General features: G+C 42.9%; 1 protein-coding gene across 1 annotated transcript; it reads left to right on the top strand.

The window, feature by feature from the left end:
* Window positions 1-463: 463 nt before the first annotated feature.
* Window positions 464-21,224, top strand: LOC106922807 (SLIT and NTRK-like protein 3). The gene is made up of 6 exons (XM_014995512.2): window positions 464-2,450; window positions 2,616-2,867; window positions 3,097-3,212; window positions 5,012-5,944; window positions 8,014-8,233; window positions 18,881-21,224. The coding sequence occupies exons 1-6, from the start codon at window positions 2,235-2,237 to the stop codon at window positions 20,036-20,038; spliced, it is 2,895 nt and encodes a 964-aa protein (XP_014850998.2). The 5' UTR covers window positions 464-2,234; the 3' UTR covers window positions 20,039-21,224.
* The last annotated feature ends 4,200 nt before the right edge of the window (window positions 21,225-25,424 follow it).

The raw sequence follows: 25,424 nt of genomic DNA, 5'->3' as shown, positions 1-25,424 counted from the left end.
AGTGCTGGATTCAGCTTAACTTGCAAAAAATATTCACACTGCTCAAACGTTTCCACACGTTGCCACTTTACCACCACAAAATGTTCATGTTTTGTGGCGTCTACACGCTTCAGACCCACACAAACTAGCACAATGCTCCAAAATGTAATAAAAATACAACATGGTGAGCATTTATTTGGTCCCCTTTACTCTGACTCAATTCAAAAATATGTTATTGATCAAAAAGGGAAATGAACAGGTTAATTCAAGATTCTGTACAGTGGATAGAGAACAGGAGAAACTCCTGCAGCAGTCTGTGTTACAGCAAATTTGCGCATGCCTCTGACTGAAGACACTATGACATGCCTCTAAATTAAAGCCAGTGCCTCTAAAAGTCACCAAATGAGCAAACAGTGTATTTTAATAAAAGCATAAATACAGCTGTTCTGTGGAAACCTCAGAGATGAAGCGAAGTGGTGGCAGCAGCATCATGGTGGGGGTTTGGCTTTCAGACAGAAGCAGGTAAATAAAGGGCAGTTCTGTGGGGAGATTTAAGTGAAGGACATGAAAAATACATCCAAGGTGTTATGGCATACTTTAGCTCAGAGCTTATTCCTGCGTTGGAATTACCAAGACAAAGTCTAGCTCCGAAACCAAGAAAAATAATCTGAGGCAAGACTTGAAAATGACTATTTTCCCTCTTTGTGATCTCGCTGGACTCTAGCTGCTGCATTTTTGCGCAGAAAAGCAAGCAAGCATTTAGTATTTGAGTCTGAACGTGCCAGGCGGTTGTTCTGGCATGTACAACTCACCAGCAGAAGGAGCTGATTTTTTTTTTAAATTTGTTTTTTATGTGATTCATAGTTTGTGTTCAGCAACAGCCAGTGAAAGACCAAATCAGGAAGCTTTTGACCTTTGCTACTGTAGGGGAGACTAAAGAATTACTGCTGAACAACCACACAGCCCGTACTTAGTTTGTTGTGTTCTTGTGTGTAATTAGGGGTTATCAGGTTGCGTATGCTATAGCAAGAACAATGCTTAACCTTGGTCGGACAGCAACTTGTCAAAAGTGGGCCTCACGATTTATTGTGTTATGTTATGGTGATGGAATATGTCTCCTGAAAGCCTATTGCACATCCATTTTCTTTCTTTCTACCACTAATATACATATAATTTATGTAAGCTGCAGACACTACAGTCACTTCATTGAAATCATTGCATTTGAGTTACTTGTGTTGAACTAATTTCTATGAGACGTTCTACCTTTTGAGTAACTAATTATTTACATATTTTTACAGCAAACTTGATGAGTACAGGTGCTGCTACATAGGGTTTGGTAAAGCCGCACAGAGATTGTATTCATCTTTTGAACGTTCTGCTATTGTGGGGTAATGAAAATGTTTCGATTGCATTTATTATCCAGCATGTTTTTGTTTGTTTCTTTTTTTCTTTTCTTTTTTTTTGGAGGGGGAAGAGGGGGAAGAGAATTAGAGCCATCTGTCTTTTATGGCGTATTTGTCACTGCATCTTCATTTAGTGATAAAAATATACAAGATTAATGTTTTACCATGCATGTGGACTGATGTGTTTCAGCTTCATTCTGTCGGTTATGATGGCAACCTGTCATTTTGCCGAGGCGTTATCTACCTGCTTAGCTGTGTTGACACAGCCAGCGGCAGAACAGCGGTGTTAGAAAATATTGCTTCCCGGGTACTCATTATGCATGCTAGAGGTATTTTAGACGGCTATGTGTAAAATATTTTGGAAACCATGAATTAGTGTTCTTCCATTTCACAATTATGGAGTATTTTGCATAGGTGTCTCACATAAAATCTGAATTTTACGGTCGTAACGGGAGAAGGCGTAGAAATGTTCACGGAGTGTGAATATTTTTGCATGGCACCGCATGTTTGTCATGGTTTTTTGACTCATATCATGGCGAACTATTGCCTCCAGCTGGCCTATACATCATTATTTCCGTATAATGAAATGCTTTCCCCATGGCTCAACAGTCTGTGTGATTTAACATTTATTTCCAGGCTGCTTGAATATGCTTATGATGTATCACCAAACTGATTCATCCTGAAATGACTTCTCCTTCTCCTGCCCTGTCTGTTTGTCCTCACGGATCCTGCGTGTGTGTGTGCGTGTGTGCATTTGAACGTATGCGTCTTCGCCTCGCCTGGCAGTGAGATAAAGGCCCGATGCCGCGCCGTAGCCCCAGGCTGCTGAGCTGAAAGGGGAGAAGCAGCAGGATGCAGTGGGTCACTCTGGTGGTGGCCCTGGGGTGCGCGCGCCTGTCCCAGGCGTCGCGCGGCCCCACCCCCACACCCACCTCCACACACACCCCTCTGGTGGACAACTCGGAGGAGGAAGTGGACGAGCCGTGCTTCGAGCCGTGCACGTGCGAGGTCAAAGAGGGCGTGCTGCACGTGCACTGCGACGGGCGGGGCTTCACCAACGCCAGCCAGGTAGACCTCCTGCTCACCTCCTCGTTCATCACGGGCCTCGCGACGATGTCACCTCGTTTAAAAAGTCGAATCTCCAATGCTAACACATCGGCTCGTGGCTCGTTCTTATTGTTCACGTCCCCTAATTAATAAAGTAAGTAATCCGAGCTGTAATTAATCATCCAGGTGTCACAGTCATGGATCCGCCCTTTCAAACTCAACCTCCAGAGGAACTCTTTCAGACGTCTCTATAGCAACGGGTTTCAGCACCTTGGCAACGCGGTGTCGATGAACCTCGGCAACAATGCACTCCAGGACATCCGAGTGGGGGCCTTTAACGGGCTGGCCAAACTCAAGCGCCTGTACCTCCACGAGAACAAGCTGGAGGTCTTCAGAAACGACACGTTCGCCGGTTTAGAGGCCCTGGAATACCTCCAGGTAAGCTCGAGGACATAATCAGTCCTAATTATCCATGATTGACTTTATTATTGATGAATCAGTGCGAAAGTACAATTTGTTTCCATGCCAGAAACAGTGGTGGAGTGGCAGCTGGTCTGGGTGAATCGGGGTAGAAGAGTTTTAGGGTTTGCTTTTGAACCAGAGAACGGCCACGCTTTTGGTTTGAGCTCTGAAGCCTTTGTCCATATTGCATTTTTCTGTCCCGCAGGCCGACTACAACGTGATCAAACGGATCGACAGCGGTGCTCTGAGGTTTCTCTACAAGCTTCGGGTTCTCATACTGAATGACAATCTGATCCCCGTCCTGCCCGCTCATCTGTTCAGGTTACATCCTGATTATTTTACTCCAAAGCTTTTTAATTATGCCAGGACTGATCTGTAGAAATATCACTGCCAGGCACGGTTAGTCACAGTGTTCTGCTGAGGTAGGGTTATTGTAGCGCGCACACAGCGCCTCGCAAAAGCACTCATATCCCTTGAACTTTTTTGCAATTAGTCACGTTAAACCCACAAAGCTTGACGTGCTATACTGGAAAAGCTATGTGATAGATAGACCAACACCGAGAGGTTCATAATTAAAGTAGAAGGAAAAGTTTTCAACATTTTTAGAAAGGAAAATCTAAAAAGTTTGTTGCGCATTTGTGTTCAGATCGTTTTACTGACGGCTGCAGAAATCATCTAATAAGTAGAGTAGAGTCCAAGTGAGTTATGTGAAGGCCTCAGAGGTTTGTCGGAGAACATTATAGGTCAAATAGCATGAAGAACAAGGCGGGTAAAGGAGAAAGTCGTGGAGGCATTTTAAGCTAAATCAGGTGGATGGATCATCTTCACTCTGCCTTTATGAAGAGTGGCAAGAAGAAATGCATAGGACACAGAAAGAATATGGAAGAAAGGGCTTTAATCAAATGAGCCCAAAATGTTTTTTTGTTTTTTTTTACAACATTATCACCCCAATCACCCTGCTACTACTGTCAAGCAAGGTGGTGGCAGCATAAAGCTGTGGGATTGCGTTTCTTTAGCAGGGACAAGAAAGCTGGTCAGAGCTGATCTGGTTTTGGTCCCTTAATACAGGTAGGCCAGTCACAATAACTAATGTTGCTAGGCGATAAATTGTTCCAGAAGTTATCGCAATAAGCAATAATATCGTTGTTTTGACACCATTTTCAACTTTATAATAGTGCTGGTATGAACACATTCTCAAAGATCAATAGACTTAAAGTTTTAACGAACATTTACCACTGAAACTGAGAGAGTGTTTAAATATCCAAAATAAATAAACAAAACAACAGATACAACAAATAAATTGAACTATGAAGTCTCGGTAAACAAAATGTCCTTCAAAAAAAAGGGGGCTAGTTGAGACCAAAACACTTTTGTCATCCAGGTTTTGGCAGAAAGAGAGAGAAGACAGAAAAACAAAATCATGTAAATGGAAATTATTGACCTCATTTTAATTTATCCTGCGATTAATCGATTCATTGCTTATTGCGACAGGCCTAAACACAGGGCAATCCTGGCCAGCGGTTCACCTCGTGACTGTAAGCTAAATATTATCTCCTAATAACCCTTAGTGATTGTGACCAAGCATACATTGCTTCTGAGATGGTGACTGAAATTCAATATGCAGTGCAGAAATTAACTTGAGAATCAATGGCCAGACCTAAAAATTGATCTTCACTCCATTCAATCTGGTGTTGGAAAGAAGAATGAGAAGAAATTTGTTAGAAACAAACCCGAGGTCTTTGCAGCTGTAATCACAGCAGAAGGTGAAGGTGGTTGAGAACAAATGCACGCTATTATCACATTATTATTTGCAAAAAATAAAAAATTTAAAAACGCACACACACACACACACATACACAAACCTTGCATCATCCCTTTCATCTCATGGTCATATTCTAGTTTGTGTGATTTTTCAAATTAAATCATAATAAAATACACCATTTCATTTAATTGTGATGCGACAAAATGATGAAAAAACTCAGGGGTTTTTGAATGTTTTTCCAAAGCGCTGCATGTCATAGAAGATGAACCAAACATAAAAAAAAAAAAAAAAAAAAAAATTCAATGCAGTTTGTCCTTTCATCTAACTCCATTGCCTCTCCTTCCCCCTCCTGCTCCAGATCTGTGTCTCTGACTCATTTGGACCTACGGGGAAACCGTCTGAAGAGCCTAGCAAAAGACGGGACGCTGCAGTACATCGGCCGCTCCCTGATGGAGCTGCAGCTGGAGGAGAATCCCTGGAACTGCAGCTGCGAGGCGGTGGAGCTCCTGCAGTGGCTGGGTCAGATCCCCTACACGGCTGTCGTCGGGGATGTTACCTGCGAATACCCGTTTCATCTTCACGGGAAGGACTTGAGGGAAATCCCCCGCAAAGAGCTGTGTGCTGACCTGCCGGATAAAGAGCACCAGGGAGAGAGAGGCGCTCCATCAGCGGGATCCCAGCCCCAGCCTCTGCCCCCAAACTCTAAACACAACTCCCATCCCGGGAGAGCCAGGCCGACGAGGCCATCGTCGATGGTGCACGGCTCCCGGCAGAACACTCTCGCGTCCTCCACTTCGTCCCCCTACACTTCAGCGGAGCGTAAAGAGAGGGAAAAGCAGCTGAAGCCAACTAAAAGGCCTCGATCCTCCAACCGAACGCCGCCCACCGCTCGCAGCCTGATGCCCAACCAGAACCCCCCCGTGGCGGGCTACCAGACGCGGCCGCCCATACCCATCATCTGCCCCATCCGTTGCACCTGCAATCTGCACATCGCCGACCTGGGCCAAACACTCAACTGCAAAGAGAACGGTTTCCGCAACATGTCCCAGCTCATACCGCGGCCCCTCAACGGCCGAAAGCTCTTTCTGGGAGGGAACTTCATCCAAAAGCTCGTCCGCTCCGACTTCTGGAACTTCTCCAGCCTCGACCTGATTCACTTCGGGAACAACCGCATCAGTTTCATCCAGGAGGGCGCCTTCTCCAGCCTAGTGAACCTGAGGACCCTCCACCTGAATGAGAACGAGCTGGACAGGTTGAGCCCCCACATGTTCCTGGGACTCCAGAACCTGAGGTGAGGAGCGTTTGCATCGCTCTGCGTTTCACGCACATCCTCTCCTCTTAGCACTTCAAACTAATTTTTTCTTTTTAAACCGAAGCCACATGTCAGCTTAAGGTACTTAGAGATTTGTTTGTTAAAAAAAAAGAAAAAAAAGAAGTTGAATTAATTTCAGTATAATCCTGGCACCGGATAGCGCTGAAAACGTTGATTACCATTATGCTGGAGTTTGATTGAAATGAAGGTTTCCCATTCTCTTCCATGTTTGTCATTACTTAGTCACGCTGTCTGATGCAATGCTCCAGTTGAGTTGTAAGCCTGGTTCTGAGTGACAATGTGAAAATTAATGTTTTCTGGTATTTGCATACAGAGGTGTTGATAAGACAGTGAGGTGTCAGGACGATGGCAGGATTTTGTGTTTGGGAAAAGGCTCGTCAGAGCGATGCATATGTATGTAATTGTCAGATTAAGCTCAGAAAGATGATTCATCTGTACATAATGCATATCTTCCTTCAGCAAGTGCATTAAACATTAATGAAGACAACAGATCAAAATTCATGCCATTCTAGCTAAAGAGTGATAAGTCACCTCGGCGTCAGATTTCAGCCGCACCGTCTTTATATTTCCAGACAGGTTTAAGAAAATCTGCAGCCATTAATCTGACTATTAATCAATAATAAAGATCCTCTGCGGACATGGAAAATGTCTTCCTCTTAACCTCTCGTTAGCCTTTGTTAAATGCTAAATGGTGACAGAGCGCTCTGAGCAACATGAACCGGACCTGCAGTGGATGTAAAAAGTCTACACACCCTGGTTGAGCTGCTTGTTTTTAAATATGAAACAATGATAAGTTATTTTAACCTTTCTTTTAACCGTTAATGTGAGATTTATCCGACACAACTAACAATGAAAAACAAATCAATCCGAGCAGAAAAACAGAATAAAAAAGTTGCAACAACCTGGTTGCACAAGTTTTGAGACTGTTAAACTAAACCTGTTGTTGAATCAAACTTTGTTTGCCGTCTCTAAACATCCCACATCTACCTTGAAGACGTTTCCAGAATCTCCTCTCCGCAGCCTTTTTCACTGACTTCCTGTCCAACTGAGGCCTGAACTCTGGTGGAGCCGAACTATTATCGATTTTGATGAATGCGGTCAAAATTTTCTAAGTCCTTATAACTCTTTACGAAAGTCTGTGCAGTGTCGTCCATCAGAAAACCTATTCTAACTGTGTGATTGGGAATAGTTTAGCCAAGTCTGGACATTTTTTTTGTCCTTCAGCCCCAGAGGAGACCAGAACCAACCCCAACAGTCCTGCTGTCCCTTCAGCTTTGCCTATTGGCATCTTCCCTTACCAGCTTCTGTTTTGTATGTTTATTCATTATGGAGAAACATCCAGTTTTTCTAACATTGCTGTTACGTATTTTCTCAAACTCTTGCAGACTTTTTGTACCCCCCACCCTGACTGATGCTTTTGTACAAGGAAATAATTTTGATCCTCTTCAAACCTCTCTGCAAATTACGATAACGAATAGCAGGCATGAACCTGAGACTGAATACTAGAATCAAGCCAAAAGATGGTAGTTGAAGGGTGTGCGCATTAATTCAAAATGACAGTTGCTGCTTTTTCATGATGTACCTTTATTTTCTCAAAGAAGATCTTTCTGTATTCAGCTAAGTGATACAGGCTGTACATCACAGCGAAGTTGAAGAAGATATTCTTTTCTTTCGTGTTTCTCAGAAACATGCAGAATCTGTTGCAGCCATTGAAAAGAATATCGCACTCACTTCTACTAATTAAAAGAAGAAGAAAAAAAATCCAATGTGGTAATCAGACATCTGTGTGAAATTTGACATAATTTGATACTGATCGGTTTGTGAAGAGGCAGAGAGGAGATTAAATCAAATTTCTGCTATGAATTTGAAACACGAATAATGAGCTGCGTATTTGTCGAGATTGGGATAAAGGAGGACTAGGCTACTGTGCGCATAGACCGTTTTATTATGCTGTAGCAGCATGGCCCATTTGTCTTTTTTTTTGTTTGCTGTAAATGATAATATCTGCTTCTGTTTCCTGACCTTAGGTTCCTTTACTTGGAGAACAACAAGATCGGTGTGGTAGATCCCGGCACCTTTGACTCCATGCCGTCCCTTGAGTTGCTGTTTCTCAACTACAACGCTTTGCGGAGCCTCCCTGTCGGTGTATTCTCTGGAGTCAAGCTGTCTCGTCTCAACCTGAGAAACAACGTCTTCCAGCATCTGCCGGTGGAGGGTGTGCTGGAACACCTCAGAGGACTGGTGCAGGTTGGTGGAAATCCATATTTTACTTATTATAACCATTGATTACTACAGGCGGGGAGGGGCGATGGGGTACAGAGCCTTGCAAAAGTATAGGGTGAACTTTTTCACACGTAGTCACAAAATGGAATGTAATTTAATGAGATTTAATATGATAAAATGCAGGCATGATGGTGAGGAAATGCTTTAGTTTCAATAGCTTTTTACAAAAAATTATGCCGTTATGTAAAATAACATTTCAACTGTTTGACCTGGTTGCAAATCGCTAAGTCAGGTAAAAAAAAAAACCCTGCACTGTGCATCTACCACAACAATCCTTACAGTAAAACATGGTCATGGCAGTGTCATGATATGAGGGAGTTTTTCTTCAGCAGCCTGGAAGAAAAATAAAATCTTGTATAGTTTACCTTTTCTCTTAAAAGTTAATTCGTTAAACCATAAGCAACTAAGTATCAGTCAGCCTATGGGGGCGTCTTTAAAAAACAGGCAATGTATATGAAAAAATTATAAGGAAAAAAGATATGTTATCTTTGTACTGATGCAGCACTCTGAGTTAATATATTTCACTACACAAAGAAGTTCATCTTCTTGCAGATTTAAATCGAATCATGACAACATTAGAAAGTCTGGAATTAGTTGAACTGATTTCAGTTATTTGTGGCTGTTTTTGCAAAGATGAATAAGCAAAGTTTCAGTCTGTAGATGTGCAAATCTGGTAGAGACAAATCAATGCAACTGTGGCAAAAGGTGGTTCCACAAACTATGAACTCGTGGGGTTAAAAAAAATACTTTTTCTTTTTTTTCTTTTTTACTAATTTTAGCATAATTCTTCATCTAATTATGCTAATTTGTGTTGTTCTAATACAGGGGTGCCCAAAGTGGGTCCTCAAGGGCCGGCATCCTGCATGTTTTAGTTCTCTCCCTGGCTTAACGTACCTGGATCAAATGATGTTCCTCTTAGAAGCCCTAAGAGGAACATTGACAAGCTGAAAAGGTTGTTACTTCTACCAGGGAGGGAACTAAAACGTGCAGGATGCCGGCCCTCGAGGACCGACTTTGGGCACCCCTGTTCTAAAACATACAATTGCAGCAAAAGACATTAAAGATTGGAGTTCAGGAGTCTATCTGTAGTTATATTCTGCTTTTTTGTTGTTTGTCAGGTGTAAAACTGAGGCGATGGACCCTTTGTTTCACTTCGCAAAAATGTGTTTAATCTCTCTCAAATACAACAAAAATACAAAAGTCTAACATGCCGCAAAGAAACCGCAAATGGCGATATTACATCTTAATGAATCAAGTGCTGACAGGCCCCAGCTGCATTTTTAAACTTCTGGCAGGCCCTGATCTGCTGGCCTTTGAAACAGCTGGAGCTTTCTCCCATCATCTGTTGTTTTGAGAGCGCCGCTGCAGCATGTGGGACTCTGTTTGTGCCTCAGGTATTCCAATTGGAAAATTGCAATAGACTCCATTTGCATAAGTGGTCTTAATAAATCAGGAGTTAGACTGGAGAAAGCAGAAGCCTTTAAGTGTTTAAGCATGGTTTTAATTAATGCAACGTAGAGTAAATAGACTGTATAAAATACAGCATATGTTCTTTTTTTTTTTTTTTTTGGTTTTCCTCACATCTAACCACAGCCTCTAACTGACTGGTTGCTGCACGCAGCGCGCAGATAAGGACACATATTAAGTCCTTTCAACCAAGACTTCAGCAAATTTAATGTAAGCTTTTCTTAGACAGCCAGAGCAGAATGAGGTAAAGTGGGTGTAGATTAGCCTGAATGTCATTGTGAATTTCTGTTCTTATTTAGCTTGATGGAAAAAAAAAAATCCCAAAACCCCCAATTCCGGGTTTGTGTGGGTGAGACTGGCAGTTTAGCGGCAGTTTCTAAATGTTTGCTGGAGGAAGCGTGCACGTACAAATAAATGCATTATGCCTATTGTGCATTGCTCTTATGTTCAAGAGAATTTAAGCTTTCGCAAATTGGATGCACCCAGTGGGCCGTATTCATGGAACCCAGCTGCATCGCCATTATGGAGCTGGAAATCTCTGCCACAGTAACTGAATCTGTTCATTTATCGGGGTTGTTATTTCCCTAACAAAGCCATATTAGCGCTACCCGTCGGCTGCAGAGAACAACATGACAGCGATATCACCTGTTGGCTTACTAGTGGGCTGTTTGAAGCTCGGGGCGTGGGCTTTTGTGGGCGCCGCTGTGTGTTTCTGAGCCAGCGTTTGCACTGTAAAATCAAAGGCTAACACTGATGGAAGCGGGATTTAGCTCCCAGCTGCTGGGGGAAAACAAAAAGAAACGTACAATTCTGATAAAGCAGCAGCATACACAGCTTAGAGTCAGCTCTGCCGTCAAGAACAAGATTATGCAGTCACACCCACTTAACTGATACGGAAAATATTTCCCTTAGCGCACTGTTAGAAAATGATAAAAAAAAAAAATTAGTCTGACGTTAAAGAGAAAATTAAAATCATTGTGATGCGTGTGATTTCTCAACTGGAAAATTAATGCCAGTACAAGAGCAACCGAGCCTTAAAGCACAGGGAGATATATATATATATATATAATAAAATCAACTTACGTGAAGGAGCGTCTGAAAGGAGGCCAAAAATATGTACAGCCCAGGAACACATATGTCTTTGTCGGTACGTGCTAAGAACATGTTGGGTTTCAGGCAGACACTTCCTTGTCATTTCCAGCATTAATCAAGAAAGTTGCCCACGGCCAGGTTTGGCGTTTAGTGGGGAGCAATTCTGTCTAAAAAAAAAACTCAATGCAACTGACACAATGTGTAGAAATAACCAATTATGCTCCGGTGTGGAAAGCTGAGACGGAGGCAGACAGTGGAGCATTTTGGGAGGTTTTCTGACTGATTAGAGGGAAGGTATCCACTATAATCACTGCTGAATTATTCAGATATGTCCTGGCACCAGTGTTATCAGCGCCCATGTCCCTGCTAAAAATCTCACTCTCAGTCAAAACTTGAGTTTTTTTTGTGCGCGTGTGTGCGTGCGTGTGTGTGTGTGCGTGTGTGTGTGTGTGTGTGTGTGTGTGTGGTTTAAGGGTAATAAATATCCATTGTGTCTGAATTTAAAGCAAGTCAAGTGTTGAGCTTTTCAGAAAGCCTGGAAATGTTGGGATTGGATGTCACTGGTATTAAAAAAAAACCCAGAGACCATACAGACAGATGATAACCTTTTAGCCATCACTCTAACAGAGTGTAACAGTAGATCTGTAAAAAAAAAAAATCCAATCCCTAGAATGAGAGGCAGACATTTATACCCTCTACTGATGTCAAATCTTGGTATTGTGCACCTGAGATCACGCACAGAGAACCAGGGCTATTATTATGGTGCCCGATAGAAAACATTTACGATTGAGCGGCTCTCCAGTGAACATGGCCTTTTGTTCAGAGCCCAGATGTTCCTTGATACTAGGAAAATATTTTTGAAAACCAATTTTCTCTCTGGGTAAACTCTGGTGAAGTGAACAAAGCTGTTTTTCTTCCCATGACATATCTATGACTTGCTTAGTGTCCAGAGGAACTGACAAACTAAATATAATTTTACTGAGAATGAATATAAATAGCATCCCTAAGCTGAGTTTGAAAATTAATGAAAGGTTAATTAAGGATGACTCAGAACTTAATTGAGTATAAGTGACCCAAAACAACCAAATAAAATAAGTGTAGCGCATTGCTTTCTATGCAATTACTACCTATTAAACAGCGAATAATAAAACATAAATGATACTCTGTGTTTTATTGCACTTTATCTAGTCCAGAGGATCCTGAAGTGCTTTACACATCCACAGACTGATGGTGGTTAGCTGCTACATGGTAGCCACAGCTGCCCTGGGGCAGACTGGTGGAAGGCAGCCATGCACTGGGGCCACTGGACCCTCTGACCACCACCAGCAGCCAAGACGGGTGAGGTGTCTCGCCCAAGGACACAACGGCTGAGACAACGATGTGGTCTCCACATGATGAGTGGATTCTCTCTTTTGTGCTGGCCGGAGAAAAAAAAACACACAAAAAAAACCTGCCAGCAGCTGATCTTTACAGGGAAAATGACCCTTCAGGCCCTTTCCCAGTGTGGGCGAACACCTCTTCTTAACACAGCATAAAGTAAGCAGTAACCGGCACGGCAATTACCAAAGTTCTTAGCAGTAGCACATTATGGATGCCGTAAAAATGAGCAGGCTGTGCAAACTGTGAAATTAATTCTTGATAGTAAAATGAAAGCCATCATGAAGATTTTTTTAAGAGAGGGCAATGAGTTCTTAAAACTAACCACGAACGACTAAAATGGCATTATGAAGAATATGCAAAAAATGATAAACACAACGCAACATGATAAAATGTTAAGTGAAAACACATAAGCAAAACTATGGATGTACCTTTATGTAATGTTATCAATGTAAGCCAAAACAGCCAGAATCAGTTACTAGAACTTACTAGTCAAAATGTTACAGATCCATCCAATTATGTGGCTAAGCTAGCCGTTAGCATGCTTCTTGATAGCGACTGGAAACAACACTGTTTTTACTCTGTTATGATGTGGCAAATTAAAAAATTTAAATGTGAGTTGTTTTTGAAAATGAAAAGAGTTTTATGAGACTGTTAGGCTTGTGAAAGTTACAGCTGCTGGTTTGTATGGTTTGAATCATTAGTACGTGGAACCTCTGCTGCAGGATTTAGTGTAGTAGAGTAAATGGGACTAGATACATATACACGCAATCTTCCAATTTGTATTTGTCAAAAAAAATAAAAGACTTTGCGTTGGTTTGTCACTTAAAAATTCTAGAAAATACCTTGTAGTTTGTGAGATGCAGACTTACGAAGCCCAGTGAAGCTAGCAAAGGAGATTCAGTTGGTCTTTTTAGTGTCAGAACGGGAACTAAGCTTTCCTACCATTGTCCAAAGCATAATTGTGCAGTCAGTTGGTGACTGTCCTTTGGTAATAGTATGTGTGGACTTATACGTCTTCTGTGTTCCCATTGTCATGATTTGGTGATGTACCACACCCCATGACTGTGCATAAGATTAGGACGGAAAATGTCTGGATGATAAGGCAGCTGATGGTGAGACACATCAATCAATACACAGTCCATCCTCATAGCAATTGCTACCATCTTTTATTTGGCTGCACATCCTGTGTATCCAATTTCACCAGCACAATAAAAGCGGATGAAAACAAGTTAGATCCTTCTGTAACATGAACCAGTTTTCTTTATTTTTAAAGTGTGCAGCACAGCATAAAACAAAACCACTATAGGTGTTTTAAACTGAAATAGACTTGCTCAGCAAAAAAGCTTCTGTCATTATGGGTTTTTATGAGCTGGGAAGTTTGACCACACCACTTTGCTATTTACAGAGACAAGATGGGTCTCAGTCTCACTGGCTGTCTGACTCGGTAATTTGGATTTCACATTACATGCCAATAAAGCCTTTTCAACTTCAGTGATGATTTTTCTTTTTTTTTTCATTTGTTAAATAAAGACAAAATGTTCTAACCGTTGAGATAAGAGTAATTTACTGTTAATAACCGTCGGTATTTAATTATGTGTAGGGGTGGATGATACGCCAGGACATAATTGGTGTAGGACTAATTATCATAATATTATTTTAGCATCAAAATGACTTCATATGCACATGGTGGTGATCGCGTTTGTTTTGCCAGAACTGCGAGAACGAGTTCACATCTTCATGTCATTACTCCACCGAACAGCTAGCTGCGCGTTCCGATCCCAAGCATCCAAGCCGATGTGAACTTCTGCAGTCTGTATTTGTTTTCCCTCAGAATGGAAGATCAGAGGCTTCTTTCCAAACTCAGCATGTTCCAGGGATGTTTAGCGATCACACAGAGACACAGGCGCCTGCTTCTCTACCAACAGCGGCCTCGGTGGACCAGATGCTTTCGCTCTTTGCTATTACATCCGCCCCGTGCGCCGTCTACAAGAAGCTGCAAACCGCTGTACAGAACGAGTTCACGGCTTTCCTCTGGGGGGTGTCGGTGAAGTCGCTCGGGAAAATACGCAAAGTGCATGTTACAGGCGAAGCGAGCGCGAACATGAAAGTTGATAACAACGCCACGGCAAAGAGCATTCCCTGGAAAGTGCATCACAAACTCATAAAATCGAACAGCATGAGTGCAGACTTTCAACGAACACATTGATTTGATATGGCTCTTTGACTTTGTGTCTCATCTGCAGATATTTTTGCCACATAAAATCTGGACAGTCACAAGAAAAAAAAAAGTTTCCGATGAATGAAACGCAACATATCTGGAACAACGTCTTTTGCACGGCGCTGCCAAAGTATTTGTAGCCATTACAGCTGTCTTCTGCGTTTGCTTTGTAGTCATCGTTAAATGTTTCAGAGCAGAAAAAAATAACTTGAGAGGAAACAAACCGCAGTTTTCAGATGATGATATTATTCATTCGGGGGTGGAAATCCCGTCCAAAGCAACTTGGCCCTGTGTGGATTGCCTTCTTAGCCTTATAATATCAGGCTGTTTCACTCTCAGCAGCAACAACTGCCATTAAGAGTTTGTGAATAACTAGTAATGAGTCTTTTACATCATTATGAATGAATTTTCGCCCACTTGTTTTAATTTAGCCCCACTGGAGGGATTTCAAGCCTTCTCTGACTGTGTAAAGGCATGCCACAGAATCTCAACCAGATTTAAATCCAGACTTTGACTGGGCCATTCCCAGTACCTACATTTAGCTTAGCTTTTCAGGGTTACAAGAGCTAGTGCTCTTCAGATCTTTGTCCTGCTACACAAATTGATAAATGGATGTTTTATACATGACTTTTCTGCTAGCAGGATTACTGCTACCACCCATTAGGACAAATAATCCAGATAATCAAGAAACAGACCAAGAAATAATGAAATAATCCCCCTCGGTTCTGTCAGTCTAAAATTCTTAAATCTTTAAGTTGGGTTTTTAGCGTAAGTGGGTCAGCCTGTTGTTGTTTTTTCAGTACTTACAGCTTTGAATTCACCCAGGAGTGTCTTTTTTTCCTGTCTCTTCCTGCTGTTGAATAATGGACACATAATTGAGACAAGTACAGTTCTCTCAGTGTTGCTCCAGGCTCTTTTGTGACCTTCTGGATGAGTCGTTGATGGATTCTTGAAGTAATTTTGGTAGCCTGGCGAAGCTTAAACGCTGTTGTGTTTGTGGATATTGACCCTCATCCTGATCTCTGAAGCTTTAATAAAAATGCCATGAGTGTTTTTCATCTGTTCCCACATTTCTGTAGATATTTTACATTTTGCGCTTTTGTAACCCGCTTTATGTCAGACAGGATCTCTTTAAGGGATTTCTTGATTTTATAAGACAGACGTTAATGAGGCCTGTGTGTGGCTGGTGAAATTAAACTCGGCCTTCAAAGAATGTGGTCAGTTTGTCTGCATGGCTTTTTCCTAAACCAAGTCATCGCTTGAAAACCGCATTTTGAGTGTAATCAAGCAGTCTGATATTAAAAGCTGCTTATCTGAAACCTTTAAGTGGGATTAAAGGAAAATAAACTGAATAAATGTGTGCAAGCACTGTTTGATCTGATGTGTCTATCGAGTGTTTTAACATCTGTATGGCAGCTTAAGCTGGGCTCAAGCAAGTAGATGAGCCCAAAGACTGCAGCTTATATCTACAACAGAATAGCAGAAACTGGGAAAAATCAAAGTGTATGCTGTGGTTCAGTCAAAGTCTAATGGGAGTTTTCGTGAGCTGTGCATTTATACACACCAGTAAAGAAGAACTGGCCAAAATGTCCTCACCAACAGCAACGCGAGAGAACAATAAATGAAAGTGTTATTAAATTAAGGCTGCTAAAGATGTTCTACAAGCAATTGAAATTGTATATTGACAGTGATTGAATTTGCTAGACATATCATCTACAGAATAAATATTTTCCATAAGGACATTTCTTCCAACACTTCTGATTGTTTGTCAAACTCGCTCTCTTCAGGCTCACTCCGAGTCTTATTATTCATAAAACAATGGAAGACATTCATCAGAAGAGCGAAGGCTTGGCAAGCTAAAGCTCAGGGGGCGTCTCATCACCAGAGACTTCAGCTAAAATCCTTGTGCCAGAAACTCTAACACATGCTTCATATCGACTTGATTTCTGGGAGCCACCCAGAGCAAACCTATCGACTGAAGGAAAATCACTGTTTGAGCAAAGAGATCAATTAGAAGACACGGGACTTACTGGGAACATTTTGAATTTCTCCCCTGGTGGGAATTTTTATAGCTCTCTAATAAATCTTGGACAATAATTGCTTGATCTTTGATCTTTATGTTAATGAGGGAGCCCAGAACAGCAAATAAATGGAATCCTTCATTTCAGGCTGAATATGTTGGGCTTCATTGTAACTGTTGTTAAAAATACGTATTATATCTTCTTGGCTTTCTTGGGTTTTATTCAAAAACAGCAAATCAGGAATAAAAATAGTTCCTTCGACTGAAACGCAGACGTGTGTGTACCCTTTCCTGACGTGTGTGTACCTTTCCTGACGTGTGTGTACCCTTTCCTGACTTTGAATCCTGGTATTGTGTGCATGAGACGACACACAGAGAAGTGATGGACAGAGAGCGACGATTGCTATTGGACTTCCGGATGGAAAAATGTATTATTGACCTGCTTTCCAGTGAACTTGGGTCTTTTGTTCAGAATCCAGATTTTGGTTATTGGAAGAATGAAACTTGTTGCTTAGCGCCCAGATCAATTAACAAACCAAATATCAGCTTACTGACAATGACTATCAATGTCAGATCCATAAGTTTAAAAATGAATGATAAAGTCATAACCCATATGCAGCATGTAAGTGTAGCACGTTGCAGTAGCTCTGGTTGGTAACGAAATGCTTTAGACTGTTTTTAAAAGGTATTTCTTTCAAGTACTAAACCACAGGCCTCCATTTTCACAAAAGCACACAGCATGGGCTGACATAATAGTAACACCTGTCGGGGGTAAGCAAGGGTCTGTAATTTCTTACCAAAGTAGTGCTTTGATTGACAATTTGACAGCAAATCGCACACTTGGTGACCAGGCTTGTAAACTGTAAACACTCCTGGTTACGTCGGACAGATGCTCAAATGATAGACGGGGTGACAGAGTTTAAGGGATTTGAATGAAAGCGTGCAATAAAATGCTTCGAGAATTTCAGACAGATGTACGATCATCACCGTGAAAGTTATGAAGGAAAGGGAAGAAAAAAAAAAACTAAGCTGACAGTTTGGCCACATATTTCGGTGTCATTTGGCTCCTTCACGCTAAATCGCGTCTTGCAAGAATGCAGACACCGGAAAATATTATTTTTTGCATGAAAATTTGGATTTAGCAGGAGTGTTGAAACTAATTTAGAACTGCAGCTGTGCGTTGTTTCTAGTCACCCATCAGTTCTAGCTATGATTGTGAAAGCCCACAGTGGACTGACGCCAATAAAGGAAGGGAAAAAAAAAAAACAAAAACAAAAAAAGCATCCGGCTGTTGAGCGCGAGACGACTGGGAAAGGAGCGGCTCCCGCAACAGAAATGCTGAATCATCTCCTTCTTTAAAAAAAAAAAAAAAAAAAATTAAAATCATCCATCTATCTCTGCAAGCCAAGGAGATGGCCTAACCAAATTAGCATGACAACATTTGCGCGAGCGCCTTGGAAGTGCGACAGAGAGAATATCTGCTTTCACTGCCAGTGTCGCTGCTAAAGACTCGGAACAGATCAGTCCTGCAGACAATACAACATGATGTGATTCCCTTTGTGCATAATCTGCTTTAGCTTTTTCAAAGTGTTTCAAAGAGAATATTTGAGTTTGTTGTAGGACCTGCAGTCAATAGCTGGGAGGCAGAAAATGGATTTGTGGGCATACCTATTGGATTATGGCACAGGGGAGAGTTGCATCACATCCTGCCTGTTGTTAAGGACTCGGCGCTGCGATACTCCCGCATGTTCGCCTGCCTGGGAGTTGTTTTTTTGAGAAAGTACTTATGTAAACCCTGGGTTGTCCATAACCAGCTGGAGCATAGCAGGAATCTGTTTTGAGAGCCTTCACAAGCGGGTTCAAAACTAAACACTGCCCTCTGCCATTCAAACATGCATAGCAACAGACAGCCTTTAGAAACCAATTGACAATCTGAAATAAGACTAGCTGTCAGATGCTGGTGCATACCCTAAAAACTTGAAGCAGCAACTAAAAGATGTTTCTACAAAGCATTGACAAACGAGATGAATGCAAAATATTTGATTTCATAAAAGAAGAAGAAGAAAACTTCTGCACTGGGTTTCCAACTTCGACTTTGTGTTGGTTCACCTCATAAAACCCCAACAAAATACTCTTGACGCATGTGAATGATTCAAGGGGTGTGGGTACTTTTGCAAGGCTCCATGTTACGTTAATACCACGAGACAAATTTAATAAACATCATTCTTCTTCCTTGTCGCCTCAGTAATGCCTGCACTCAGCTTATTTGGAGATGTTTTTAAATGAATAATATACATCGCAAGGGCTACTGCAAAATTAGTTATTTTTGTGAACAGTTAACAGAATGATTCATGAATCCGCGTTGCATGGCAGATCAGTAATTATCCCACTATTATGCAATGACAGTGTGCTGTGGTGTGATGTATTTCTCCAGGTGGACCTGCAGCAGAACCCATGGGAGTGCAACTGTGAAGCGGCTCCGCTGAAGCGTTGGCTCGAGGGGCTCAGCACTATGATTCTTATGGGGGAGGCGGTCTGCAAGTCGCCCGAAAAGACTCAAGGCGTGGCCCTGCGCTCCCTGTCCATGGAGCTGCTCTGTCCTGAGCTGGAGCCCCAGGAGGCCCGTGAGCTGGAGGAGCAGATGGCAAACTCCACAGATGCAGGAGGAAATGTATCCGTGTACCCTACGCCTGGGCTGGGACCCCTCGCCCCTCCGTGGATAGATTCGATCCCTCTGTCAGTGTTGGTGCTCAGCCTGCTGGTGTTGTTCGTCTCCGCTTTCTTCGCAGCGGCGGCACTAATCGCCTACGCCCTGAGGGTTAGGGAAAAGCTGCCGTTCCGTCGCCAGGGAGAGGTAGACTTGGCCGGCATACAAATGGAGTGCGGGATCTTCACGGAGCAGACGCACCACCACCACCACCACCACCACCTTCACCACGACCTGCCTGAAAAGCCCCCCTTGCCTCTGGCCGAACACAACCACGTCTACGACACCATCTTGCCCCGAGAGGCGGCAGCGAAAGGAGCCGACCCCGCCGCCACCTCACACATGTGTAGCAACCCGATGTTCAAAGACCAACAGGACGCGGATGTGAACCAGCAACTGCAGCAGCAGCAGGCGCAGCAGCAGCAGACGTTTGCAGCTTCGAAGGAGTGCAAGGGAGGATACTGCCCTACGCCGGAGAAGGAAAAGGAGTGGACCCTGGAGGTGTCTTCATCCCCCATCAACACCATCACAGGGGCAATGGGCGCTCTTGCTGGCCTCCACGGGAATGGCATCCTGTGCCCCACGGTCATCGACAGCCAGGGTCCCACTCCTAAGGTGGAGCTTGTGGACTGTCTCTTCCAACTCCCCACCCCTGAGTTCAGAGATCTGCCCGACAGGTACGGGAGGCCCCCGCCCTGCTACCCCCGCACCCAGGACTCCAAACAGGAAGTGAGACCTGACCAGACACTCGTGGTCACCACTGCCAGCTCCTCAGCCGGAGGTGGCCACGGCGGCCAGAGTGAGCAGGGAGATGGAGAGCAGAGACCCAGACTGAGGACCAAACCAGACTACATGGAAGTTCTGGACCGGTCCTATCAGTTTTAACACTCCTCCTCCCTTTAATCCCTCTCCTCCCTCCTTCCTGCTACCATTTTTTTCTCTTGTCTGCTCATCATCTCCCTTTCTGCTGATGAATCACCCAGTAACACTGACTCCTTCTGTACAGAGGTTGGTTTTCAGAGGAGCCTGTGGGGGAGTGGGACTACCCTACAGCACCGTGTTTTATTCCAGGACCTGAGGTCAGGTTTTGTATTTCCCCCCCCCCACTACTGGCACATGGGTTGGTATTTGGCAAGGATTAGCTGAACCAGGATCTCTGCCTCTGGGCAAAACTTCAGCTGCAGATACTGCTGCTTTTCATTTTTCCTCCACAGTCCTACAATGCGATAAAAAGGCTTCGTTTTTCCACCAAACGCCACAATTAGCAGGCTGCAGCACGGCTGTGGGCGTTAACGCTCATAATATCACTCTCAAAGGACCTGCGTGGAGGTGGAAAAAAAAAAAAACACAGCTCTTAACATCAAAAACAAGAGTCATGAACCTCGACAGCCCGAAGGCCTGGAGCGAGCTGGGCATGCACGTTGAGACAGAGGAGCGGCCGAGACAACCCAAGAAGAAGAAGAAGAGAAATAACCGTATATAGCCAAGTGCCTTAGCAATGAACAGCCAGCAGTATGGTCAATGCTTATTTTTCTATAAATACAGATCTATTTATCTAAACAAAGAGGTTTGACTACCAACGGACGGGACGCTGATGGACAACTGAGACTAATCGAGGACCTGAAGAGTAATTGCATTCCCTGGATGAGCCAAAAATAATAACCTACCCAGTCAATATCGGAGTTGTTTGTATGCAGTTCTGTTGATTTTTCTTCATCTCATCCGGTCAAACTTAGTTTGCTTATCTGGATTTCTTTACAGGGCTATGACGGGGACTAATTCGGGATTGTCGCAGAGCGAGATTCTGGAAAGATTTTGGAAGTTCTTGTTACTATCGTTTAAATGGGAAACAAAAGCGAGGAAGGCAGGACCACAGAAGAACACCGAGCCAATGGATGCATTTTGGATTTCTTTATCTCTCAGACTTAGCCGGGCCACAAGGACCTCTGCTTCATGTTTTATTCCACCCGACAAAGGCACAGAGGTTATTGTATTCTTTTTCTTTAAGGTATTTCTCAGAGGAAGTATTGAATGACAACAAAGACAAAGGACAAAAAAAAAAAAAAGAAAAGCAGGTGTAGAGGCATTTTTTTTCTGTTGTTCAAAAAAAAAAGACACTTCTATCAACTACTGGTTAATATCTTTTATGGAGATACTTTTTATGCTTTCATCTCCAAACAATAGTAGAGGCAGTTGTGAATATATTTATTCTTAGTTTTTGCGTGTTGAAGCTCTCCTGTAAGGGATCATGTTATATTAATGTATAGGATGATTCTGCATCTGGTTCAGCCTTCTTACCGCCGACCCACGAAGTACAATAAAGGGTGCTACATTAAAAAAAAAGAAAAAAAGAGACTTTCCCTGGCAACTATTGTGTGACAGATTCACACACACTTACACACAGCCTGACCCAAATAACATGCACTCTCACGCTCTCCATCTTCATTCCCTTAAAGGGATAGTTCATAATTTTGTGGGTAACTTTCTTGGCGTCATTTTGTTGCAAATCAAGGATTAGGGTGGAGTTGGTAGATTTATCTGTGTTTTGTTGCTAACTGCTAATTTCAATTCAAGTCAGTAACATATTTCTCTAAATCCTGTGTCCAAACATACTCTTTGTTTTCACTGGTTTAGGGAAATGCAGCCAATAGGAAAGGCTAAAATAGTCTGTACTTTTGACTTCCGCTATGTTTCATGTATGTTGGCAGCCATATTGGAAACTGCTTGGTGAACTTGTAAATCATTTCAGGTCAAGGGAACCACATAATGGAAAATACAAAGTTACTGTAAAACTCAAATTTAAAGTTTAAACATCTAATACAAAACAAAATATTATTAGATTTGTCATTGGAAACGCCTTTAATGTACCTTCTTCGATATCTGTTTTCACTCAGGAAGATTTATGTTGGTGTACAGCCTCCAACCTCCATTTCCTGCATAATTATCAACAAAATCATCATCTCTTTTGTAAATAACCACATTTGATGATGGTTAAAATACTCAAAATAGTATTTACTATATTTTTTAGATGGAAGGTGTTTAAAGACAGAAGAAATATGTTAGCAAAATGTGACTATTAGCTGATCTTTAATCTTAATCAAAGGTTTGCACCTCAAAGCAACAATAGATTTCAATTATCTCCAAGATCCTATGTGTTAGATAAATGTTAAGACAGCTACAGCTGAGTTTTTGTCCCTCAGTTTACTTTAAACCCCTATAACAACTTAGAGAAATAAAATAAAAGTGTTAAAGCAACCCATCTTTCAGAAATGTTCTGCCATTTTAGTTATTAGATATAAAAATGCAAATAATTGCATCTTAATTCATCTTTTATTCATCCAAAGTGGCGGGATGGTCTCCGTGAAACTTATTTTCACAATTTAAAAAAGCAACAAAACAAAAGATTTGTTGTCTGCTTGTATTTCTTTACCAAAATAAAAAAAATACTCATCTTCTGGTACATGTACCATCTTCAATATCTGTTTTCACTCTTCCTGAATGAAAACAGCCTCAAAATTTTAACAATACTCTGTGGTTAGGCCATTACCGGGAACAAGAACAAAAAAACAGCTAATGCATTATATCATGAACATATTTACATTATCAGTAGAAATCCTTCAAACTGCAAAGCCAAACACAAAACAGTTTTTGAAATAAACGCAACCACAAATCAAGCAATTAAACAACAAGCAGCTGGTGACTCTGCTTTGGTCTGGGCCCCTTCAGGACTAGCTGCAAGCTTTAGCCTCCAGGACTAACTTTCTTGGATTAATACCAAATGAGGAGGACATGAAAGCGGTCCACTGCTTTACACGTTTTAAAAATATTCACTTGGAAAAATCCAGAATGTTCCTTTTCTTAATAGCGCATGAACAAAGCGGCTGGAGGTGCGCTGAGCTTGTCCGTGCAGAGTGCTGGAGAGATCAGATGAAAGCCGGGCGAAGCTGATGGCCTGCAGCGTTCCTCACACATTGAAGGCTGGGGAAAGAAGCTAATAGAGGCAATCTTCCACATTAACTGTATGAAATCAATACAATCTATTTGTGAAATGAGGACATGTAAGGCCGCTGGCCCCGGGGCCAAGGTTGCACATTGCACCATCCCCTTCCCCAGCCTGCGCGTCTCGCGCAATGGTCTACCCTCTTCTTTCATCTCTCCGTCTGATTCGCTCCCCTCCCTCGCTCTCCCCATTTCCTCGCCTCTTTATTCTGCCGCTCTCCGCCTCACCTTTTGCTTTTGTTCTTTCCCCTCTCCTCTATTTCCCCTTCTCTCTCTCTCTCTCTCAACGCTCCGGCTGTCATCTTAGCCTCACAGGGCGGACACAGAGAGATGCTGCTCTATATGCTGCCCAGCACACAGGTAGCAGCACCCACTGAAAATATGTGTGTGTGCGTGTGTGTGTGTGTGTGAGAGAGAGAGAGAGAGAGTCTGTGTGTGTGTTTCTTTGGGCTCTTCAGACACCTCCTCCTCACTCTCAGTGTTCAGAACTCTGTTGCACAGATAATCCCCAAGTGGGTGTGTGTGTAACACACACTGGGGACTCTGTGTGTGTGTATGTGTGCATTAAAGGGGCGGGTTGGTGTTTCTTTGTAGGTGTGTGTTTAAGGAGAGTGTGTGAAGTTTGTGCAGTCTCCTGTTTGTGAGCCTCAGTCCAGCCTTAATCCTCTAAACTGTGCAGTTCACTCATACCACATCAGCCCCATTGTATCCTCAGACAAAAGAAGCGCAGTTAAAACTAAATGCCAGTTAAAGCAACAAACGACTAATTAAAGCATCGTTTTCCATCCTTTTCACACTATTTCTTCCCCCTCTACCCTCACGTTTAAAGCTTCCCGTCTCACTTCCTCGCCCGTGGCATCTAATTTTTACAGTACTTTCTCTCCCTGGACCGACTCCAGCGAGGTGGATGTTTTCTTCACTATCCCCATTTTTCTTTAATCATTCTTATTTCGTATTGTATAATGCATGCGTGTTTTGCCAGGCTAACTGCTTTGCCATGGTTCATGTGTTTGTGTCCTGTCAAGAACTGCCCCATCGCTGTGTGGAGAAGAAGGGGAAAAAAAAGAAATCATTCATTTCCCAGAGTCAAGGATGAAAGAGTCTTTAGGCTTCAAACGCCGGTGGGCCTCTGCGGCTCAGATTGCCTCTCGCTCTTTCTCCACCGTCGTGTCGTTTATTCCTCTGGAAAGAAATAAATAAAATAAGAGAGGCTGCGGCGTCAGTTAAGTGGAGACGGCAGGAACGTGTCGAGGATCGGGACAATTAGCCTGATTAGAACAATGGCGTTTCGCATGATGGATCTAGCCGGGCGGATCCCTCCTGAGCGTTTATGTGAAGGCATAAAAACCCATATTCTCGTCTCTCAGGCATTAACATGCCGGCATATAAAAAAAAAAATAAAATAAATAAAAAAAAAGAAAAAGAAATGCACAGTCGGGCATGGTTTGATGTGAGTGAAAAGAGATCTGTTTAAAAGTCATGGTGCATAGCTTGCAGAGGCTTTGGTGTTCGGCCATGACAAATAGTTGCGGCTGAGCCCGGTCATCCTTCACAAATACACACAGGGCGACGCGTTAACGGCGTAAACGGACGCACGCACGCACGCACGCTTCCCCCCACGTGCAAACACAAAAGTTCGAGAGCAAACAAAGTCCGGCTAAATATGTACACAAACTGTACACACAACAGGCTCGCTGAGCAACGCTGCTGTGTAATGTTGCTCTGCATTGCAGTGATCTGCCCTGCTCCTCTTTTTTTTTCCTGCTTTCACACACACACACACACACACGCACACACACACACACACACACACACACAGAGAGAGAGAGAGAGAGAGAGACAATCACTGGCTCTCAATGGACTACATCAGCATGGGAAATATTTAGCTTGAGAGCAAAGAGACTTGAAGTGCATTAAAAGAGAGACTCCAGTCGAGCAAGATGAGAAGGTGCGGGGAGGGAGAGAGGACCTAAAGAGGACAGAGGGGAGATTTGGGAGCGGATGGGAGGAGATGAAAAGAAGGTGCGAGAGATCAGCAAGCGGGTGATTCCAGGCTTAAGGCTGCTGGAGGACTTCATTCGCTCAATGGGGAGTGTGTGAATGGAGTCAGCGTGTGTGTGTTTCGTCTCCGCTCTCAAGACACGCGACGTCACCCCGCGTGATCTGTGCCAAGAGTGGGAGCTCGAGCTTGACGTGGGAGCTCGAGCTTTGACTGGAACCGCCAAACGGTTCCAGTCAAAAGATGGAGATTTGGGAGCCTTTGCGAGAGCAG

The sequence above is a fragment of the Poecilia mexicana genome, unplaced genomic scaffold, assembly GCF_051168715.1.
Source record: "Poecilia mexicana isolate PSO_F unplaced genomic scaffold, ASM5116871v1 scaffold_22, whole genome shotgun sequence".
Lineage (NCBI taxonomy): Eukaryota > Metazoa > Chordata > Actinopteri > Cyprinodontiformes > Poeciliidae > Poecilia > Poecilia mexicana.
The sequence above is the reverse complement of the archived record's forward strand: the minus strand, read 5'-3'. Positions and strand labels throughout refer to the sequence as shown.

Coding starts and splice junctions, on each gene's coding strand:
- LOC106922807 (XM_014995512.2), top strand. CDS start 2,235: ATGCAGTGGGTCACTCTGGTGGTGGCCCTGGGGTGCGCGCGCCTGTCC. Junction 2,451..2,615: donor GCTTCACCAACGCCAGCCAG/GTAGACCTCCTG, acceptor TTAATCATCCAG/GTGTCACAGTCATGGATCCG. Junction 3,213..5,011: donor CTGCCCGCTCATCTGTTCAG/GTTACATCCTGA, acceptor CTCCTGCTCCAG/ATCTGTGTCTCTGACTCATT.